General features: G+C 44.7%; 2 protein-coding genes across 2 annotated transcripts in view; one reads left to right on the forward strand and one right to left on the reverse strand.

The window, feature by feature from the left end:
• Positions 1-10,798: 10,798 nt before the first annotated feature.
• On the reverse strand, positions 10,799-21,026 carry LOC112460807 (F-box only protein 11). Its single transcript, XM_025025687.1, has 8 exons — positions 20,636-21,026; positions 16,816-17,115; positions 15,759-16,550; positions 14,621-15,473; positions 14,301-14,521; positions 13,729-13,947; positions 13,441-13,648; positions 10,799-13,352 (listed from the first exon to the last, which is right to left on the reverse strand). Exons 1-8 carry the CDS (start codon positions 20,724-20,726, stop codon positions 13,223-13,225), a joined length of 2,814 nt encoding a protein of 937 aa, XP_024881455.1. The 5' UTR covers positions 20,727-21,026; the 3' UTR covers positions 10,799-13,222.
• The window catches only part of LOC112460809 (CAAX prenyl protease 2), a 3,646-nt gene continuing 2,325 nt past the window's right edge, over positions 20,971-22,291 (forward strand). The window contains exon 1 of the mRNA XM_025025695.1: positions 20,971-21,462. Coding sequence (XP_024881463.1) covers positions 21,341-21,462 — 122 coding nt within the window. The 5' untranslated portion in view covers positions 20,971-21,340. The remainder of the gene's footprint in view (positions 21,463-22,291) is intronic.

A 22,291-nucleotide genomic window follows, 5' to 3' on the forward strand; every position in this document is an offset into this window, starting at 1 on the left:
CTAAGAATATTCGAGCGTCGTTCCGAAACGGGAAAACGGGGAAGGATGTGACGCCAAAAAAAGAACCAAAAAGACTTCATTCTCGCTCGTCGCGACGTCAGTCAGCTTTTAAAAGGGACATCCGCTCTAAATCGATATTGTACGAACCGGGGAAACGTCGCATTTGGTCGCAACATTCCATCGGCAAGCATCAGCGAGCTCGGGATTTTTTTTTCTTTTTCCTCTTTTTTTTCACATGATATATATGTATTTTAGGTAACTCGTCAATATGAAATGAGAACGGTGCGTGATTCATCGCTCTCCGCGACACAGGCACGCACACACACACACACACACATACACACACGTATATGTTCTGTTAATAATAGCATTATATTTGAAATAGTAATGTTTACAACATACAATTGCAATTTGTTACTACAGTTCCAAGTGTTCGATAATGTCTCTCGCAAAGACGTCACGCATCATCGTCTCGTTCCATCCACGAAATTTCTTATTTCACGCGCATTTCTCTCACGCACACGCACGCACACATACTCTCTTTCGCTCTCATTCTTCTTCTCCTTATCTCTCATCAACTTCACCATATCGTTATGCTTAAGGGTAGCTCGCGAGTCACGGGGGATCGGGGATGGAAGCGGCAAATCTAATCGCAGACTAACGGCGTCGAAAAATAAGCCGGCGTGTGTGTAATGTACAATAACGGATGCGTGTATCCCGGGGGGGGGGAGAGGGGATGTGGTGCAGAGTAACCGAGGCGACAGGCGGACCGGAAATCAATCAATCTCAAGGTGTGTATTGTCGCATATATTGGTGTATCTGTAAGACGCTCGAGAACGCTATATATCCGATTTTCTCGGGAGCTGTCGCCGGATCTCTCGAGTCACGTGTCGCGACGGCAAAACGTAACTCCCGCTTATACCGTCGTCCCGCCACCTTCCTCACTCATTCACTCGGTTCTTCCCCCTTTCGCTCTCTGCGTGCAGTCACGGTAATCGTAGAACTAATTGCTCGCGCAATTAATAATTGTCCTTCACTCTCTCTCTTTCTCTCTTTCTGCCTCACACTCTCTCTCTCTCTCTCTCTCTCTCTCTCTCTCTCACACTCTCTATGTTTCTCGCTCGCTTTCTCTCGTGATCAGCTGCTGACGCTATATCGAGTTCTATATGTAATCATAATCGTGTACCTATGGACTATGGCACTTGGTGCAGCTAGAGTTGAGATTTACGGGTTGGATACGGCTTAAACGGTGTGTCGTTTAGGTACTTATATCGTTTAGAGCATTATCGATGCTGTCGTTAGAGTATAGTGGTATGCGAGACACATGGTAATTCGTGCACATATTTTTTTTCTTCCCCGTTTATTACGGTACACCGGGGCGGCCGTGGGGCGGCCCCGGTCCGATCACGCGAACCGCCTCGTTCAGGGCCCGGCGGCCGCGTTTCTAAGGGTTTCCGCCGTCGGGGAGGGGGATGGGGAGAGGGGGGTCGGTTGGCCGTTCGCCCAAACCTTTTTCCCACCCCCCCTTTGCGAGCGTACGCGTCATTAAGCGCTCTCAAATGAGCCAATTTAGCGACACCGCCATATCGCGCCGCGTCGGACTCGGCGCAAGACCGCGTGACCCGCTCGAAAGTGATTTATGATGAAAGGGTCAAGGTTTTTCCGCGCCTTAAACACCCTTTGTGACCGACTTTACGACTTTTCCGCCCCTTCTCGCAGCCTTTAACTGTAACGCGAGCGGAGATAGGTAAATTCTATTAGCCGAGCGTAAAGCGACGTTGATGCAGTCGGCTTTTATGTCGCGCGCGCGAGCCACGGTTAATTAACTCCGGTTTAATGGTTCGCGTTGCGCCGTGAATCATTATTCCAACTATTTTCCTGAAAAATTGTTGCGTGAAGCAGGTGAAGGTAGGGATCGACAGTGATTAATTGTCATTTCAAATAAACGCGACAAATATGATATATATGCGGTCATCCAGTCCAATAATGGTCATTTTTCTCGTCGACTGCGTATCTTCTGTAAAAAAACAGATAATTAAACATACGAATATATTTTCTCTCGAAATTATTAAGGCAGTGCGTGCGCGCGCGACAAAATCGATCGTCCGTTCCCGTCTCCTAAATACATCGTCTATTTATTTCCTAAACACTCTCTCAGAATGTACGATTTAGGTGTTGCGCGAGAGAGATATTCGGTATACTGCACGAGAAAATATTGACACTCCCGACGCGAGGCGCGCTCGGAGCCGTCAGCCGCGCTCACGTCAGCGGCCCCATCGTCGTCCCTTTAAAGCGCTTGGCCCTCCAAAGGGACGCGAAAGCGTACCCAGCACTTTGCGCAACGAACGGGAGCGGCTGCATCGGGCCGGGAGTGAAACATTAATCGCGTTACTTCTTACCCTAGCCTTACACGTACGTATTGTACTGTACACTTCGATGGTCCTCCCGTCGTGAGCGATCAGCGTAAGCGATTCTCTCGCATCGATTCGCTCGATGCACTTCCGTCGCGACGCCGACCCGCTATTGTAATGTTCGGTGCTCGCTCGGAGAGACGAGCGAATTTGAAATAGGCCTTTCGTCCAAATCGCCACGCGCAAAAAGTCCCCCATGCTCCGAAAGAGTTTAGTTCCGAGATCGAAGATCGAAATCGATAAGTTTCGCTTTGCGGAATAAAGAGTATTTTTTACTCGTTTTCTTTTCTCGCAGGGCGATCGAGATCGCGGTCGACGAAACTGTCATGCCGATTTTTTGATTCCGCTTTCGATTTTTATTTCCCTCTCGCGTCAACCCGCGATCGCGGATCGACCGATCTTCAACCGCGATCGAGGGAATCGCGCATATAGATGCTGGAAATTCTGCATTCTATGGGAATCAGAGCAAGGCTGAAACTTTTTGCGGGCGACGATTTATTTATGCACGCGGGAGACTCGCGTGTTGCAATCAATTCCCCGGTGCTATCCGTAGAGTCCGCGGCGCTTTGCCTCGTCCCAAACCGGAAACGCTTTGCGCTTTAGCACTTTGGGTTTTCTCTCCTGCTAGAAAAGCAGCTTAAGATCGATCGCACCCCGTCAGTCTTGGTTAATTAACAGTTTAGATCGTATCTACCGGGATCGATAAAAACGTTGCTATTCCAGAAGCGTGCAAAGATGCTCCACAAACACTGATGTATATTGCAGAGGCATGAAAAGAAATAATCCAAGCTTACGCGGGATTCCCTTACAGAATATATTAAAAGTCTCTTTCTCTTTCGGTTCATCGCGTATCGTATTTCCTGCTTGTAAAAACCTTAATTTTTAATATTTAATTAAAAATTAATTAATTTCATTTGGCGGTCGCGGTATAACTGTAAAAAATTTTTGACACTAGATTTTCTCCGCTCACAGTCATTAATAAATTATACATATATATACGTATGTGTATGCGTATTTCAGCCAATTTCTTTTCACGGCATTCCTCTATCTGAAAGAATGCATTTCGGAAGATAATTATACGCTTTCATCCAAGCACAGAGAATTAAGAATCATCCTACGCGAGCGAAGTAAACAGCGAGCGCTACATTAGTAGACCGTATGCTTAATAATTGACCGACGTTCCGAGTGGCCATGAGGGTCGCATGCAGCCCTGATGAAGTTATTCTGAGTCTCGAGCTGTCCCGGTTTATAGTCACATAGTAGACACATCTATAACACGGATGAATAAAGAATGCTTTGTTAACTGCGCCTGACCGACTGACCAACTAACTCTCGTTAACAATTCGCCCTTAGACCGAGAAGTATATACCTCAGAGAAAATGACGTTCCTATCCACGACAAAGATAGCAAAGCGATAACGGTGACTACGATGACAGTTTAACTACGTGAAACGGTAAATGTACCGATCGCACCTAACTCGCCGGCTCTAGTAGTGAGATTTCTCGGAACGCAGCTCGTACCGCGCGGAAATCACCCTTTCGTTTGCAAACTAGCGACAAATGAAGACATTTTTCTTTGACGTATAAAATCACATTTTACGTTAAGGTCGACCGAAAGATCCGCAATGCATAGACAAAAGATGAGTCAGTAGGCTTTGGAAGTATCTCGGTACAACGTACGCGGCGCGATATGGGGGTACAATTAATCACAAAGAGCGTTATTAATTGACGCGGGTGCGAACGGTCAATCCGGGGGCTAACTGACTCCGATTAGCGATTTTAGCTGCCTCATTCCAGATCATGGCCCTGTATTGTAAACGGGTAGGGGAATGAAAAATACTTGGACGGTCGATTAATCAACGTTGGCGCAACCGGCTCGTATATACCTCGTCCCCGTCGGTTCGCCAAGTTCGGCGCGGTGGAGCCTTTAGCGGAAACAAAGGGGGATTAGCGAGCAACGCGGATTACATCGAACACGGATCGCGGATTTTGCGGGGAAATTCATGCTAGATATTACGGCTGAATTACGGCTTCGTCTTAACCCCTCTCCTGACGCGCGCCGCGAAGTCAAAGTTCCGGCTAATATAATTTTCATCGGTGGGAGGAAGCTCCCTCGCGCGATACCGTAACTCGGACGGGACCGGGCTGAACGCCAAAGTCCCCCGTATTGTCCGCGACGTTAGCGTCGGACCGTGATCCGAAACGCGATACAGCGAAAAGTCCCGAACATAGCTTAATACCTTGGGAGCGGGAGCGAGACTCCGACGATGCCGTTCCGTGACCCGCGAAATAAAAAGGAGGAAATGTTACACGGGGTGTCCCAGATTTTCGCGCCCGCCTCTACCTTCGGATCCGCCAGATTTTTAGGCAAACTTTTGGAGCCAATATTTTTCCTCCGGGAAAAATCCAATTGGCGCGTTTGCTCCCAAGGTATTGAACTGGATTTTTACATTTTTAAAAAATCCTGATGAACGAAACGGTGAATATTTATAATGCGCGTTCGACGAAAGAAAAAAAAAGAAAGGATGGGAAAATTACGATGCACCGGGGTTATCTCCGACGTGCTTGAAAATGCATCGGAGGGTTAAACGAATTGGCACTGCGCTGAGCTCGATTAAATTATCGTTGAATTTTATATTCGTTCCATCGCGGAGCCCTCGCTCGCTCGCTTACGACGTAATAAATGCTAGAGTGGTGACAATAGTCCCTCCCTCCTTTTCGTCCTTACAATGTAATAAGCGTGAAAGTGGTGATAACAGTTTCTGCCCCGCTACTTTTTTTTCGTCCGAGCCTCGCGGAGAACTGAATAAAGGCTTCGTGAGCCTTAACCGGAAGCGCATACATAGGTCACGTATAAAATGTCAAGAAATTTGATACGTTATCAGTCTTGATCTACCCATTACTCAATTATCCCATTATTATCGTGTCTACTGTAAATTATTAGTTTCCTCAACATTGTAATTTATGATCCTTTCACGTGAAAATATTATACATGTAAAAGGGTACACCGCCGGTTAAGGGTTGAAAGGTCTATCTTGAAAGATTATCCTTCGGGGGTGGCAGAAAGGCACGCTGTACTGCCTGCTCGATTTAACCCTCATAAAGATTACCCCCGCAACACACACACGCGCATAATATTTACAGATATTTGGATATTGTACACTTTGCGGAATGCGGAAAACGGTAGAATTTCGACGAGTCCAATTTTCCGCGCTACGGAAAAATAGATTATTTTACGCCAATCGTCATTTCATCGCGCACGTCGTAAACAAATAACTTTTGCGTCCCTATACAGCCTCTGTTCTCGAAATTTATTTATGTATTTCGCATTCATATATTTCGAAATAAATTTCGACGAAATTTGTTTTGAAATTCTTTGCGAGCTTATCGAAATTAAACCGATTCGAATCCTCGACATTTTCACGACTGGTGATTCGTGAAAACTAGAAACTTCCATATAGTTTGGAAGAACAAAGTTTTTTTTTCGTTACACCTTGCACGCATCCCTCGCGTGCAAATCGTGCAATTACATCCCCATAAATCATAATCCAGCTCGTCATGATTCAGTGCCAGAATTCAGATTCGCGTTCGCGAATTAAGTCTCGTTAATTAATCGCTAAAGCTGCGCAACCGTACATCGATCGGGATTATTTAATTAGCAAGATTAATACTTGACGAGAAAGAAGTCGTAGAACCGCATTCGACGTTGAAATATGAACCGGAAGAATAATCTCGCGAAAAATGATCCTTTGATGCGATCTTTAATTATTACTAGTCGCGAGGGGCTGCGTGCGCTCGTGCATGATTCTGATTCGCGTCGAAATTCGCGTAATTCCAAAAATAAACGTAGAATTTTACGCTTCTCTATCTATCGCGCGAAGATACATATCCATCCAACAGTTACAATGCTTCTCGTATGTATTATATTAAACATCAACTATATTTTAAGGCCATTTTATGGGGGAGTCGCGCGGAATCGTACAACATCAGCGAAAACCATCCCTTCGTTTCTTTTGCTTCCCCACCCCTTTCTTTCCTCCCCCGCAATCCTGCGTCCGACTGAAATTCGATACGATCGCGATCCCGTTTCACATCTCGTCATCGGAGATTGATACCCGGTGTAACTCCAGCGAGTTCAATTCTCTCGATGTCGCAGATACGGAAAAATAAACCTTACGGCTATCGCAGGATTGTTTCTGTTATCATGAAAAAACACACACACATACACACACACACACACACACACACATAGGTATCACTTTCGCGTGCAGCTAGTAGCGATATTTGATCTCGTGAAAATTGCAACGGTCTCGCGATCTCTGATCAGCACGAAACTATAAAAAAGCGGTCGCTCGCTTTTTCTTTTTGTTGCAAACAATTTCTTTCTTGCATGACAGTTAATAATAGGAGACGAAACGACCATTTTTGCAAAACGACTCATTCTTCCTCGCGCGACTTGCGGAAATTTTACGATAATCTTTCATTGCAAATACATTCATTGTCTCGGTCGATCGAAGGTTGACTTTTCCGCACACGAAGGTAATTCTTGTAAAAATGTGAATTTAGTTATTTCTGGTGATTTTAACTCGTTAACTAATCATTAAAAAAGAAAAAAGGTAAATTATACGTACGTGCTGCAGGATAATATCAAAGACGAAATTATGTTCGCTACAGTACGAAATTTAGCATATTGTATATTGCGCAATGTTATTTATCTCACCACACGCGTGCGATACCCGAACAATCCGCCTTATATGCGATTTTAATAGATAATGACAAAGAGCAAAACTGCTGTCTCTTATTGTCGTTTTATATGTTCCGTGACATTTCGCGTAACGTGACGAAATTAGATTTTTCGCGTGTAATATAATCGTGGTATGCATGGCCGCGTTAATACGGTTCTCCAGCAATTAACGCATGCTACTTAACTGTTGCGTAATTATCACGCGCGAGGAATCGCAGTCTTAAACGAACAATCACGGTGGGAAGGAGCGCGACCTACGTTTTTCCTTTACCCATTTTCTCTCGTCCCTCTTTCCATCCGTGCCGCTCGAGTCGGTACGCGGTACCGGTAAATTTCGTTCGCTCGCGACTTTAAACGTCACACTCCGTAAATCTAACCGGTTGACCGAAATCTACTTGCCACGGGGTAATTATTTGGTGGTATCGTTTATTTGATCGTACAAAAGACGCTCGACCTCCTTCTCGTTTTCTTCCTCTATCCTATATAGACGCAAAAGGAAACGCAATTCGATAGACCGAATACATTTCCCGACGTTCCGATAAAACGAAAAAGATACATAAATTAACAATAAAGGATAAAAAAATAAAAATTATAATCGACAATAATATATTTTTTCATATAATCGTGCAATCATTACGTTATGTATATATATATATATCTGTATATGTATCATTCTATATATATATATATATATATATATATATATATATATATATAATATATAATATATAGAATGGTCAAGTTAATATTTACACTATAGTACTTCTATGATTTTTGCGGATCCGTGTGTTTGCACAACAATCTTCGTATGCTCTTAATCTACCTAGCTTCTCTACCGCACCGGTATGGGGCTATGGCAACTAACGTAATAATGGCAAGTACTTGCTGACGGAAAATCGAGAGAGCCGATACTTGACGGTGGGTGCAAGTATACAGTCTTTGTGCGGAAAGGAGCGATCGAAGAGTCGCGATGAAGAGAGACCGATTTATCTCGCTGTGCGCAACATCGATAAATGTATCGTATGTGAGATTCTTGGTGAGATTAAATCCTCGAAATTTAATAACTTGTGCCTGACGTATTTTCTTTTTGCATTTTTTAAACCAAGATATTTTTAGAATATTCGAGACACCCTGTACACGGCGAGACGCCGATTATCCGAATATAAAAAAATGGGGAAGAGAGAGGGCGACCTACATAACATATCCGTTATTGATTAGCCGTGCAAAATTCTCACATGAAGAAAAACACAAACAAAGTGTAATATTGAAAAACAAAATCATGATACAAATATGAAAAAGTATTCATATAAATTTCCGCATAAATATTTTCTATAAAAATAGAGCGTTTCAATAGAATATAAAGTAAAAAATGTTTCCCCGTTCTTTTTTTTTTGCTTGAATATCGATCGTGCGGAAGAATTAGCGTTCAGGATAATCGGCGTCCGAAACAATTGACGCTTTGCAGCATTTCGAGACTTTATACGAAACGCGCTCATTGCTCGCGACTAAGCCGATTAGCTCGACAATCCGGCACGCACAATCAACGTAATTGCTATGTTGTTTCACACTCGTCGGTTTTTTTTCACGTCTAGATCTCGACTCCTGTCAGATACAAATATTTTCGTTTATTCAGCCTTTCTCTTCTTCCTTTCTTTTCTGTTGCAAGATGCACGCGCTCTTCTCACTCTCAAGATTTCGCATAACATATCGTGAAACGACAATCGTCACTTTGGTGGGAACGTGCGATAAAGCTCTATTTAGCGTCAGCGGATCTTACACGCGGAACTGTGGAAATGACAAACACAACTGGGAAGGACGGGGAGGGGGGGGTGGAGGATGGGGCTTTGCTATTGCTGTGATCGAGTCTTATCTCTAATACATTCAACAACTAGAAACAGAGAAACACTGAAATCGTGCCGCAGCCGAATATGAAAGTCTCGACCCACTGTGTGTGTGTGTATATGTATGTGTGTTTGTGTGTTGTATGTACCTATGTGGAAGTTCTTTGTGCAAACCTATTTTTACCTATCTCTCGCGTCTAGTGCGTACGTGTGTGTTTCTCCTTTCTCCCTCTTTCCTCGTTTTTTCCCTTTTGTTTTGGAGTTTTAGGTCACGAGGGTGTAAGCCGTAAAACGCGTACGCTCGAGCAGGCGGAGTGTGGAAGCAGTCGGGAAGTTATTATACGAGCCCACGAATCGCTCGCCGCTTGGTTACTGCCTCATCCTACAATGTACATACATATATACACGGCTGCTGCGCAAAAACAATGTGTTCGAGACATTACTCAACATACATACTTGGGGGAACTGCACGGAGAAAAAGAACTCGCCGACACGGCCGAATTTGTCACTGTCGCCGGTGAGTTTCGTTAGTTGTTATACTACGAACAGCAAAAAGACTTGCCTGGGAGACGCTAATCTTGCTCGCTAGAAATTGCCTTCTACAATTCTAATTACAGAATCACGAAATAGTATATTCTCGAGGCACTTTTGTTGTATTAACAACATCTTTTCAGCCCGATATTTTTGGAGTTTTTCGCACAAACCATATCGCGGATCATCTTGCTACAATGATAAATGAACCACAAGTTTTCGTCGATGGAAAAATTTTGTAGGATATTCAACAAATTTGTAATATTAATTATTAATTATTAATATAATTTCAATGTCGTTAGATTTAGACAAGTCTCGCTGAATCGCTAAATAGATAGCAGCAGTGACAGTATCGCTGTGACGGGGAAGCTCCTTCTCTTGCTGCGTATATGAGGAGGTAGAAATCGCAGAAAAATGCTCCCCTCGCGTATTCGGGAGAGGGGAAAAAAACGGCTCTGCAAGGACGATGATAAATTTATACCTCCGAGGGTTTCATTTTATTCTCCCTCGGAAGAGAGATGAAGAATGCGGGCGTGTACACGTGCGCACGCGATTCTCTTTCCGTATGATTAGAAAAAAAATAAAAAAAAAAAGATGAAGAAAGAATGTATTTACATATACATACATCTCTGCAACACATATCATGTATACAATAAAATAATTCGATCCAAAGATAACACAGAACATCCAGTGTTCAAATTCAATCATTAATTTATACATTCTGTGATAAATAATCTGATAAATAAATTTCTGCGATCACACTTTCAATTTAGAGAGCGGCGTAAACTCTGATCGATAATTTCGACGCGAAAGAAGAAAAAAAAAACAAAAAACAAAAAAAAAAAAACATTTGTGAGTGCGCGCCCGATATATAATTGCAATATACCTAATATAATTTAATCGCGTACCGTTGCATCGCCGCATTCTTCTGCAGTTTTTCCTCCGCTTCAAACGTCGGACAGAAAAAGATCCACAAACTTTCGTCAAATGAACAATTATTAAACAAAACAACAGACCATACGATATATCACTCAAGAACCCAAAGATTTGATATACATCTCATCTTTTCTCCTTTAAATTTAATGCAACACACGCTGCGAAAAATGCCTTTCACTTAGTATCTTCTCCCATTCAGTACTATTTGTAGATATATACATACCATATATATGTTATGTATCAGAGATATATGTATATAAATATATATATATATATATGTATGTATATATGTATGTATGTATGTATATATCCATATATTTCTGATACAAAGTTTGCAAAAAATAAATTTAATCTCAAGGTAACTGAATGTGTATATATGTAGAAAATATTTCTGATATATACATATATCAGAAATATTCCCCAAAATTCTTAGTGTCGTATATTCAGAATAGCAGTCCGGAAATTAAATCCGGATCTTTTGCTCGACATGTTCTGGCATTAAGCTATACAGCTTATATATGTATGTATGTATTTATATACATATATATATAGACACATACATATATATATGTACAAATGTATATATTTATATATTATCCTCCTGAGTCGGTAAGCTGAAAGGCAATTTTCATGCGCCTCCTTGCCGTACACGACATACAAAAGATACCACAGAATATACACATAGAATAACGAATTACGTTGTTAAATTCCGAACAAAATTCACAATAATGATGCCTCACGACAGTCCGCTCCTCTCTACTTATCTATATATGTATACCACTTGCGTAAATAAAGGTGATTTCGGTCTAAAATTATATCGCTAATAGGCGCTTCCTCTCCTCGCACGGGAGCGCGCGCGCCGCTCCCGGAAAAATTACATGTTACAATAAGGTAATTAGACTTCTTTTACTCACTAACGTAATAATTAAAAAAATCTGATTACTCTGAAAAATTCGAGATTACTTTTTAAAAACTGTTCCTCGGACAGTACATCTTCTATTTCGAACGCTTAACTGCTTTCGTTTTTATTTATTTCTTTTTTTTTTTCACTGGTATACACCGTCGTACATTCCCGCGTATACGCACTCTTTTTTCCACTCTTTCCTTCGTGATTTCAATTTAGTTTTCAACATTTATATCTTGTCCTTATTATGCACTTCGCCCGTGTGGGGGGCAACTTAGGACCATCACATAATTCACTATTGCGATTAATAGAATCGTTACGCGTTAATTACGAGGTATGTTTATGTCGAAAAATTAGCAGCACGTTTATTCTTATTTTGATTATTCCACCTGTGTGAGTTTTGTATATCACATATTTTAGACATTTGTTCCGGTGTGTCTTGCAGATCTTCATCGTGTTGATTTCCCGGCCTCTTTGTACGTTCCCTCTCGTTTTTTTCTCCTCGAGATTTGTACCACATAGATTCGACAAATCAACGAAGTTGCACTTGATAATACGTAAATGATCGTGACGTTCCGTGACCCGGTTGGTTTACAGTCCTTTACTTTTTATTTATTTGTGAAATGATTCGATTTTAAGTTTTGAAATTTCAAGTACGGCACACGCACTGCTTGCGTTCCTTTTATACACTGGTACGATTAAGTCCCCTTTTATTACAGTGCAAATTTTATTTATACGCTTTACGTTCTTTCATTGTGGATTGATGCTTCTGTTCAAAAGTAGATAATATGATTATATTATTCGCTCTCGGCGTTACTACTGCTTCGCGTTCGATATATACAATTTACATTCCGGATACATTGTTTCACACTGTGCGAACTTATATTCGTCCTATCTACGTTATCGCGGCTTCCGTTAGAGTTTTAAGCAGTTCATTAGAGCGTAATATGAGGCGTCGAGTGTCATTATGGCGTATACACATGTTTCTCTTCCTCCTTCCCTTCGTTTTTACAGCACTGCACTCTTGTTATATGAAGATCTTAAGGATTGTAGAATCTCAGTAAAAAGGGTCACGTGAAAAGTTCGATTTACGATCAGCCTAGCGTTTCCCTCGTTTACACATTTAAATTAATTTGATATACCTAACATGATACTGTATGTTTTACACATATGAGGGCTTTCTTTGTTATTTTATTACTATCGCCTTCTTGGCGATTTGATTGCCGAGTTCTTTATCAGCCTTGGCCACAGAAAGAATCGTCTCTCTTAAAAATCTTTAACAAGAACCAATCAAAGAGAAATAACATTTGCAATAAAACTAATGGATTCGCAATATTCATCTCGTAATTTCAAATAGACTCAGAAGAAAGATAACCAATTGAATGATCAAAATAATGTATATAAATTAAGGAATATAATTTCTTTGTAAAAAAATTTATTATCTGCGCGTAATATGATGTAATAAGCGTTGATATAAAAACGTAATATATTCTCGTAAAAAAGAAGAGAGGAAAAAAATTACACTTAATAATATAAGGTAGACAAAGGTGGCAATTTCGATAAGAAAAATAAATGACGATCGTTTTACAATATCTTTAAAAATAATATTACTGTCACACAGCGATTTACGTGATTCATTGCATCGTAATATATTAGATATTAACAATAAAAACAAAATCATCGTAATAAATAGAATTTCTTTAAAGAATAACAAACACAATATATATAGACGAGTACAAAGGGAAGATTATTATAAAGAACTCGGCAAGAGATTCATATACTGCGAGTGCTCGCAATATTACTGGACTTACGGCTCTAAACATTGTTTGATTGTTTAAATTATTTTAGGTTAGTTCCTAGTTGACCATAAGTGTATGTGATTCCATGGGCGCCGCACTATCGTACAAGGTATCCGTGTCTTGCGTAGGCTCGCCCTGCAGCTGACACTGATTGCTCAACGTTCCGGCGCCGCAATCGCAAAAGAATCTAGAAATATTAATGCACACGATTACATTATAGTTATTCCATTTATGGCGCGTCTAAATAATGCACGGAATCAAGCGTACGAGCTCACCGATCGTGTCTGATGAATTCCACATCGTGGCCAGCGTGACATGTTTTTATACAGTTAACGCATATCGCGTTCCGATCCGTCGTGTTGCACGTTTGACAACGGTAGAAGTCGTGCATGGGGAAGGAAGTGTACGAAGAGATTTTGTATAAACATTGGCCGTTCCCAACCGCTTTCTCCACCGCGTCTTGGTTATTAAATATTTTATTGCCTAAAAAAAGAAAAGAGCGCGTGCGATATTTTCTTGTTAGAAGCGCCGGCAATTGGCCACCGGAAGCGAGTGGTGTTTACCTCTAGTCGTCGGTTGCACCCCGCTCGCTAGACACAGACCGCCGAATCGATTATTGAATATTTGATTGAATTCCAGGGTAGCCGTGGCGTTGTTAGTTATTTCGACGCCGGCTGCCAAGCCATCGAAAATCCGGTTCCTCCTCAGGATCGGCTGCGATTGCGTCGATATAAGCACGCCCGCTTGCGCATTGTGAAATATGTCGTTCTCTTCCAAAATACCTGTATCGAGACGCGCAAAAATCACAATTCTGTCTAATTTTCAAAGAGACATAATGCATTCAATCTCATCCATTATATCTGCATGCAAGGATTCCTTAATTTTTATTGTACTTTTTATAATAATCAGTGTTTAGAAAATTATTATAGAATCATTAATTTTTCAGATCAATAACTTACAATGTACTTTAATATGTATTGATACTTTCTTTAGCCAGTATAAATTTGAGTAAAAACAGACAAAATATGTTTAACTTCAAAAGAAAATCATTTAAAAGAATTTTAAATGTAATATTTATCACTTAGTCAACGACTGGAAAGTTATTACCAAAATCGTGCTAAAGAGAATGCTTTACCTTTGCCTCCGTTAAATATACAGATTCCGCCGTCTCGTCCATCGAATATCTTGTTTCTTTTAAGAGTCGGATTGCTGTCTGTCTTGATCCAGACGCCAGCCATTGCATTGTCAAAAATCTCATTTTGTTCGAGTAAGCCTAAGCCACTATTATACACTAAAACGCCGCCGTTTTGTCCTCCCCATATTTTATTACCGCGTATTACTGGATTGCTGCCAGTCCTGGAGAAGAAACACCGATTTTAGCCGATTTTCTTACCGTTATATTTCGCTTAAACATCAAAACTTTCAGCTTACAACCCTTTCGGAAGTGACAATTACCTTATTTGTACTCCTGAATACAAATGATTGAAAATATCATTGTCCTCCAATTTTCCGTGGCCGTTGTCGTAAAAATATACGCCGACCTGTTTGCCACTGTGAATTCGATTTCGCCTTAAAACGGGCGTCGAACCCGTTGTAATCCACACGCCTGCTAAAGTATTGGCATACACCTCGTTCTCCTCTATCAAGCCCTGGCCCTTTTCGTGCACGTAAATGCCGCCGTGCTGACCGTGATGTATTTTGTTGTGCCGGACGATCGGATCCGAATTTGTCCTGATTTGTATACCAGCTAGTGCGTTGCCGTAGATGTTATTGTGCTCGATCAAACCTCTGCCCTCGCCGAATATGTACACTCCACCTTGATGGCCATTATATATTTCGTTCCGACGTATAGTCGGATTAGAATTCGACGTGATCCATACACCAGCAAAATTGTTCGAATGAATTTTGTTGTCGATGAATTGTCCCAGGCCATTCTCATGTACATAGATGCCGCCAGTCTGGCCGTGATGAATCTCGCAGTGAACAACGGTAGGATTAGCACCGGCTTTCACCTCGAAACCCGCTATCCGATTGTTGTGAATATCGTTAGCTTCGAAGTAACCGAGCCCGTTGTCGAATGTGAATATTCCTACATCGCGACCGTGATGGATGTGATTCCGTCGCATGATGGGATTCGCGTAATTCTTCACCCAGATGCCAGCGAGGGCATTCCGCGAGATCTCGTTGTCCTCGTATGTGCCCTGAGCGTAGTCGGTCACGTATAATCCAACGTTCTCACAATCCGATATGTCGCAATTCTTCACTAACGGATTGGCACCCACGCCTGACACGCAGACCGCTGCACCAACTAAAAATTAAAAATACGTAATCTTAATGAATACAATTTCTAAATTATTTATATTGTGTATTGAACAAAGTATGGAATTTTTGAAAATAACTTGCTTTATTCTTTCAAAGATTGTAATGTATATTGGACAGTCATATATATCTTGTAATAATTTTATTATAAAGTCATAGAGATTTATTTAAGTTTTTGCTACGGCGATAATTCCAAATCTCAAGTTCTAAATTTTAGTTAAAACATTTTCATCAATCTTATATCAGTCTATAAAAACATTACGCATACACTTACCAACGCTCGAGCTTCTGATGATGCAGTGATCGACGGTGGGACTGCAATTTTCGCCAACTTCCAAACAATAGTGTTTGTGATGGGGCACCGTACTCGTGACATCGGGCGTGAATTTCAACGTGAGATGTCCAGCGTAAGCGCGTTTTGCACCCTCCACAAACATAACCGTTGACTCGCTTTCTCGCTCCAGAATGACGGACTCTGCGACATTTCCTGGCGCGGCACCAATCAACGCTACATCGCTGTCGATCACAAGGAACTCGCCTCTATACGTGCCAGCGTGTAAAAAGACCAAATGCTGCGTCGATGTGTCCTCCCCGCTTGTTTGCGAATTGCTATTGCAGCAACCCTGGCCGCCCGCAGCTGTAGCCCCACTGTTTGCCGAGGCGCTGTTGCTCCTGTACTCATCGACGTAGTCCAGCGCGCCTTGAACCGTATTGAAGTACGGCAAGTTACGGCCCTTAAACTTCAAGTCCTGAAAGCCAGGCCGCACGTGCACGCCTCTGTATAGCTGCCTGAAACTCTCCTTCCACGGATTCTGGTACTCGGACTCGTCCGGCGAGACGAATTCGAATTTACATGGCGCTGGATTAAACAGCGGCAGATCGTACTCGTAGACCTGCTGGTACAGCGATTTCCACAGTTCCGTGTCATTCGCGATCGCTTGGAAACGCTTGCAGACTTGCGATACCCGGCAAAGATCTTGCTCCATAAGATAATTGAATATCGTGAGCAGCACTTCATCCGGTAGCTCGTACTGGAGGTAATGCGCCGCTGTGTTAGTGTTTATACCTGCCGTGAGAAATTAAAATTAGTAGAATCTAATGAAATTTAGCGAATTCAGAGTTGAATTTCTAAAGATCCACGTGTCAAGAAATGAGCACAATGTTAAATGGAGCATTGGAATTTCTACGTTGCATATATATCATTACTATTACGAAAACATTAATATTTACGATACATCCACCATTATATGTTAATCCTTTGTCTTTCGATACACACAGCAATTTCTAATTCCACATGTCAAACGTTAGTAATCGCGTATATTGAGACGTACCGTCCGTGGACAGCGAACATGTCCGTCTCGGACGCTTTCTCGCCGGTAGGGACGACGATCCGAAGGTAGCGGCAATGCCACCCGATGGCGGTAGGGCGGAACTCGTGCCGGGCGCCGGATCTGGATGCGGTGGACTTTTTCGTCTCAGGTCATATGGCGACGAGTGCGATTGAGGTGACGGGGAGGGAGCAGCCACTCCGGATACACTAGGGGACGAGCCTCGTCCACCACTTCCTCCGCCTCCACCGCCAACTACTACTGGAAGGAGCTGATTGGATATCGGCAGATCGCATGGCTCGGCTAAGAACACAAAACGAGATCATTAGAAAAATGGAAAACAAGAAAGAAAAGGTGAGAGAGAACACTTCTTTCATAAACCTCTCAAAGATGATAGAATTTCTGAAAGTTTCCTGAAAAGAGAGAAAAAGACCGTTTTAGAGAAGGAAGTTTTTATTCCGCAGATTTGTAGAAATTTAATTCGGAGGATAGAAAAAGCAGTCTCTCTGATTTTTCTATCTCTTTTTCCGTTTCTTCAATCTCTCTCGAATACAGTCTCTTTGCGCGAACATGAATAAGCTTGTGTAACATTATACTTGTACATCATATTAATACAGTTGTATATCATATTATAAACAAAAGGCATTTGTAGCCGCAAACATTCGCTATCTGCTGTGTAATTTATAGCAAGCCAGGGATCATTAGAGAAATTTGCATGGTGACACGAGGTGGCCTTGTTTTACAAATGCCGCGGCATAAATTGTCAAGTGTATATAATGTCGCAAACCCGCATGGAGAATCCGTTAATAAAGAACAACGTTACGATTACGTGTATTTCAATATAATTGTTGACACGCAAATCCAATTACGCGTCAATGCGCAATGACGAAATCACGAACAACGAAAATGGCACGTACATACGAGTCGCCGCTTCAAATTTTTTTTTTCAACGTTTCAAACGTATCGCAAAGTCAAAGAGCGCGTATCGTACATACAATAAACTTCAATGCGCCGCGTATACCTTTTCCAATAACGCGCCTCTGCGTAACGCGATTACGATGGAATGCACGAGCACGCGCGATATGTTTCGTTCTATCAACTGCGATCTCCGTTATCGCGAGACTGAAATTCGCGCCGGCACGCCAAAGCGCAAAGCTGACAGAATCTGAAGCCCGTGAACAATATAGGGCCCGGTGCTCTCCGACTATACCGTCTCTCTCCGTTCGTCGCCGAATCGTTATCGCGTCGACGGGGGCACCGCGATACCACGGGCGAGTCGTCGTCGTCGTCGTGGCGCGCGCGGGGCTCCCATTCCGCTCGTTCTGTAAACAGCGTTTCTCGACGTTTCACTTTCTAGCTGGCTGACACACGCGGCGGACGCACGCAGCGCACGATCCGCGAGAGACGCGCGCGTCGATTTCGGGGGGCCCCGGGGATACTCTCGATCACGTTTCCGGGTCACGCCGAGTCCTCTCGCGCGAAAGTGGAGCACCGGTAATTCATCACTCGAGACCGCGCACCGCCGGCGCCGATACCGCGTAACAGACGTCGGGGGGTCCTTCTGCAAAAAAGCTCCTTTAAATGCCTCGTCTGTCGGTGAACATTGTGAGAGCGATTTAAATTCGGCAATCTCGAGATTCTCGAACACACCCGTCACGGTTAAACCGACAGCAAGGTTTTATCGGGTGACACCATTTTTATTCTTATCTAATTTCACAATGTAATACAAATATCCGAATACCTGAGTGCCAACTATACTAATGTTTTTGTTCTTATCTAGTTTCACTTGAGAGTGCCAACTATAACAGTCTATGTGTTACATTCGAGTTTAATTAATTAATTTTTCAATCTACAATTCTCGTAGAGGATATACATTGCTTTCTACTTTTCTAAGAATTTCAAGTATCACCCTGGCGTGCGAATAATCAGCCTAATGATAACTAAACCTCTCCGAATATTCGAACGCCTCAAGAATGTTTGCTCTCTCGTCCTCCCATTTTGCCTCCGTCTGTTCTCTCGCTTCTGCTCTCCTCCTCTCAATGTTTCTTCCTCGGCTGCTCCCTCTCTCTCTCTCTCTCTCTCTCTCTCTCTCTCTTTCTCTCTCTCTCGGGCCGCCGGAAAATTCGGCACCGATCGACGCGTATCCCGCAAGCTGCGCCGCGTTCCAGCTGGATCGCCGGCGATTGAACGAAGCGAGGAGAGAGAAAGAGAGAGAAAGAAAGAAAGAAAAAAAAAAGAAAAAAAGAATGCGGGGAGGGAGAGGGCGACTCCGGAGCCGACATTCCGGCGGATTGATCGCGAAGCGGAGATCGCGAATCGATACGATCGGCGAATCGCGGGGACCGCTTCTGCACGAGGCGCACAAAAGCAGACGTTCTCCAATCGAGAGCGGGGAGGAAGGGGGAAAGGGAGAAGGGGGCTTCGCTCGCGATATTGCGTTACAATAAGGGTCGCGTTCCCTCGACGGTATCGCCGTGTGGGGTCGTTCAACCCTTATTATATTATAGCCCCGGAGACACGCGGGGCCCCGCGAGATACACGTTATCGCAATCCACGGCTCATCGTTCCCCGTCGGCGAGGACGCGGCGGGCGCCTAGCCTCTCCCCCTCGTTTCGCGTCTCCTCGTGCGACTCGGGATTTTACGATTTTGCGAATCCGCCGATTCGCGTTCGTTCAAGGCCGACGGGATTTACGGGGATCCTAAATGATCCGTACCGTTTGCTCGACTCCATTGTTTACTCGCGAATCCGCGAGCCCGCGATCTCAAGAGTCAAGATTGCCAAGAGACGCCGCGTTCCGCAGCTCATTCCGGAAAGAAAAGAAAAAGAAAGTGTCGCAACTCGCAACCTCTCTCGGGGTCCACGGCCGTGCTCCGCTCTCGTGGACGGCGTGGACGCGCAGCCGCCAATCAGAAATTATTCACAAATACCGAAAAGCAATATGGCCGTTAGTAGCTGCCAATCGGAAATTGCCCGCAAATCCGAAAAGCGATTCGCGAAAGGGGCCGCGGATCCGGATCCAGAGCATTTGACGGCATTGCGAGGTTCTGGCGTTTAAACTGTCAAACACGCGACTGTCATCTGACGTCGGCCAAAGTTTGCCTAAAGTCCCTTTGTCACTTGCAGCTGCGAGGGTGCGAGTTGCGACGCGACTCAGGCCGAGTCGTCCCGAGTCCCGAGCCGTCTCCGATTGACAGCTTTGCCACATTCGACGCTACCTAACCTCAGCGCCGCGACGCGTAGAAATACACGGAGCAGCCGCGGCACGCCAATGTTTCGCGAACAGCCTATTCCCCGCTACATCACAATTACTGCTATAACGATTACGCCTAACTCTTAAATCACTGGACACAGACAGTTTGAGGTCACCTCTTTTTCAGCACCTTTCCGAATTACATATACTCCAAGCGAGAGCGAGGTTTCGGGGGGGAAAAGGGACGGAAAAGGGAGCCAGAGAGCTCGAGGATCGTGGGAAAATAGAACAAGTCGTCGGAGAAAAATGGGCGGACAGCGGAGCGAGCAGGAAACGCAGCGCGTGCTCGTAGTTCCAGGGGAACAAAGGCACGATGGAGACGGTGGAGATCCGGGATCGTCGCCGACACGCGGGGCATCCACGCCTCGGGATCTCGACGCGGTTCCCGATGGCGGACGGGGCTCCTGGACGGAGAGCCGCCGCGACACGGAAACCCGTCTTTGTCTCCTCGCTCTCTCGCTCGCTCCCTCGGTCCGTCCCTCTTCGCTCACTCGTACTCGTCTCTCGTCTCGTTTCACTCGCTCCTTCTTCGTCTCGCGCGTTCGCCTCGCTCGCTCATTCACTCGCTTACCCGTTCTCGACGGCAAGGGGATCCTGTTTGTGTTTTTCCGACGCGACCTCCGCACGTAGCTGCGCGACGACGAGAACGACGCGCTCGGCATCTTCGTGTCGTCGGAATCGTCGGCGGCCCTCGGCGGTCGTCCTCGTGTCCGTCCTCGTTGCCGTCGTTGTCCTCCTCCTCTTTTCTCCGCCGCCCCCTCCTCCACCGCCGCCTCCTCCTGCCGCTCCTGTTCCGCCGTCGATCGCGGCTCGTCGCGCTTCCCGCGGCTGCGAGGTGGGCGCGAGAGGTCCGGCGGTACCCTTCCCGGCGTCCCCGGCGATCGGGCAGCCGCCGCGGTACCCTAGTCGGCGGACACCCACGGCAGAAGCTGCCAAAATCTTAGGATACACTACACAATAGCGACACTACCACCGTGCACGGCGGCCATCTTCTTGGTATCTGCTCGCCGACTGGCCCAGAGGGCAGCCGCCAATCGGACAAGTTTCTGCCCCGCGCGAGTGCGTGCCGTGCACCCCCCACCCCCCATTCGACCCGCACCGTCAGTATACCGTCCCGTCACCCCGCCACTCAACCCTCTGCCTGGCTGCGGCGCTTCTCTCTTTCTCTATCTATCTCTCTCTTCCCCGCAAACTCCGCCGACGCCACGGGGCTTATTACCGAGCTCCCCTTCCGCAGTGGAGCGCGACACAGACGACCGACATCGGTTATGGAGTTATGGAGGCCGCGGAACGGAGTACCGATATCTCGGCGACCTGCGTCTTCCCGATCCTCGCGTGCTTAGCGCTCTCGATCGTCTACGTGGCGAGCCTGTATGTCTGGAGTTCGCCGTACAGCAGGTACGTTGCGGTAAGCGGTGTTCGCGTCCTCCGCGCGGCGTGCGGTGCGGCGTCGCACTCTCTCGATCTCGACGACGGTCAACCGTCAACGGGCCGTTCCCCCCCGCGCTCCTTCCATCTCCCTTCAAGCGTCCAGGTGAGACTCCTCGCGCGGAGGAGGCTCGTCGGAGCGCACTTTTTCCTCTTGCCTGTTCGGTAAACCGCTACCCGATCGCGAACCGTCCCGCACCGATCGGATGGGTACTCTGTGACTGGTCGACTGACGCACGCAGTTGTCCGCACGTGATGGCGCTCTCTGTCGCGGCGCCACGCCGCTCTCCTCTGGAGAAACCTGGAATTTCTGGACAAGCGGCGCCAGCGCCGCCCGGGGAAACGGACAACTCCGACTCCGCGAGGAGAGGAGGACGGCGCGTTCGTCGCGTCGTGTGCCATCTACGTAGCGCGCGATAAGCGGCCTCCGTTTGGCGCCGATATTCGAATCCGAGCGCGACGACGTTCAGTTGTTCGACAATAGAATTATCGGAGTAGTTAACGCGATTGCTTTGTAATTTTGTATAAAAATTACTTAAATTTACAACACCGTCAATTTCTAGCGCGTTACGTTACGCGTAATTAATCTGTCTACTTGTAAAAAAGATTTTACATGTCATACTTTGACGTTAAGGGTCCATTCGCATCAGTAGGTCCAAAAAATAGGTGAATTTAAATTATTCAATATTTTTGGATTATATTTATGATACTTTTAAGTAGTTATACAAATTTTTTCAGCCCATTTGGCGAAGCGGGATACTGGGCAACGCGCGGAATAGGTTGCTCCATGGCGGAAGTC

This window comes from Temnothorax curvispinosus, unplaced genomic scaffold, assembly GCF_003070985.1.
Source record: "Temnothorax curvispinosus isolate PA1 unplaced genomic scaffold, ASM307098v1 QBEX01010810.1, whole genome shotgun sequence".
Classification (NCBI taxonomy): Eukaryota; Metazoa; Arthropoda; class Insecta; order Hymenoptera; family Formicidae; genus Temnothorax; species Temnothorax curvispinosus.

Coding starts and splice junctions, on each gene's coding strand:
- LOC112460807 (XM_025025687.1), bottom strand. CDS start 20,726: ATGCCGAGCGCGTCGTTCTCGTCGTCGCGCAGCTACGTGCGGAGGTCG. Junction 14,522..14,620: donor TATTCAGGAGTACAAATAAG/GTAATTGTCACT, acceptor TTTCTTCTCCAG/GACTGGCAGCAATCCAGTAA. Junction 13,948..14,300: donor TATATTTAACGGAGGCAAAG/GTAAAGCATTCT, acceptor GTCTCGATACAG/GTATTTTGGAAGAGAACGAC.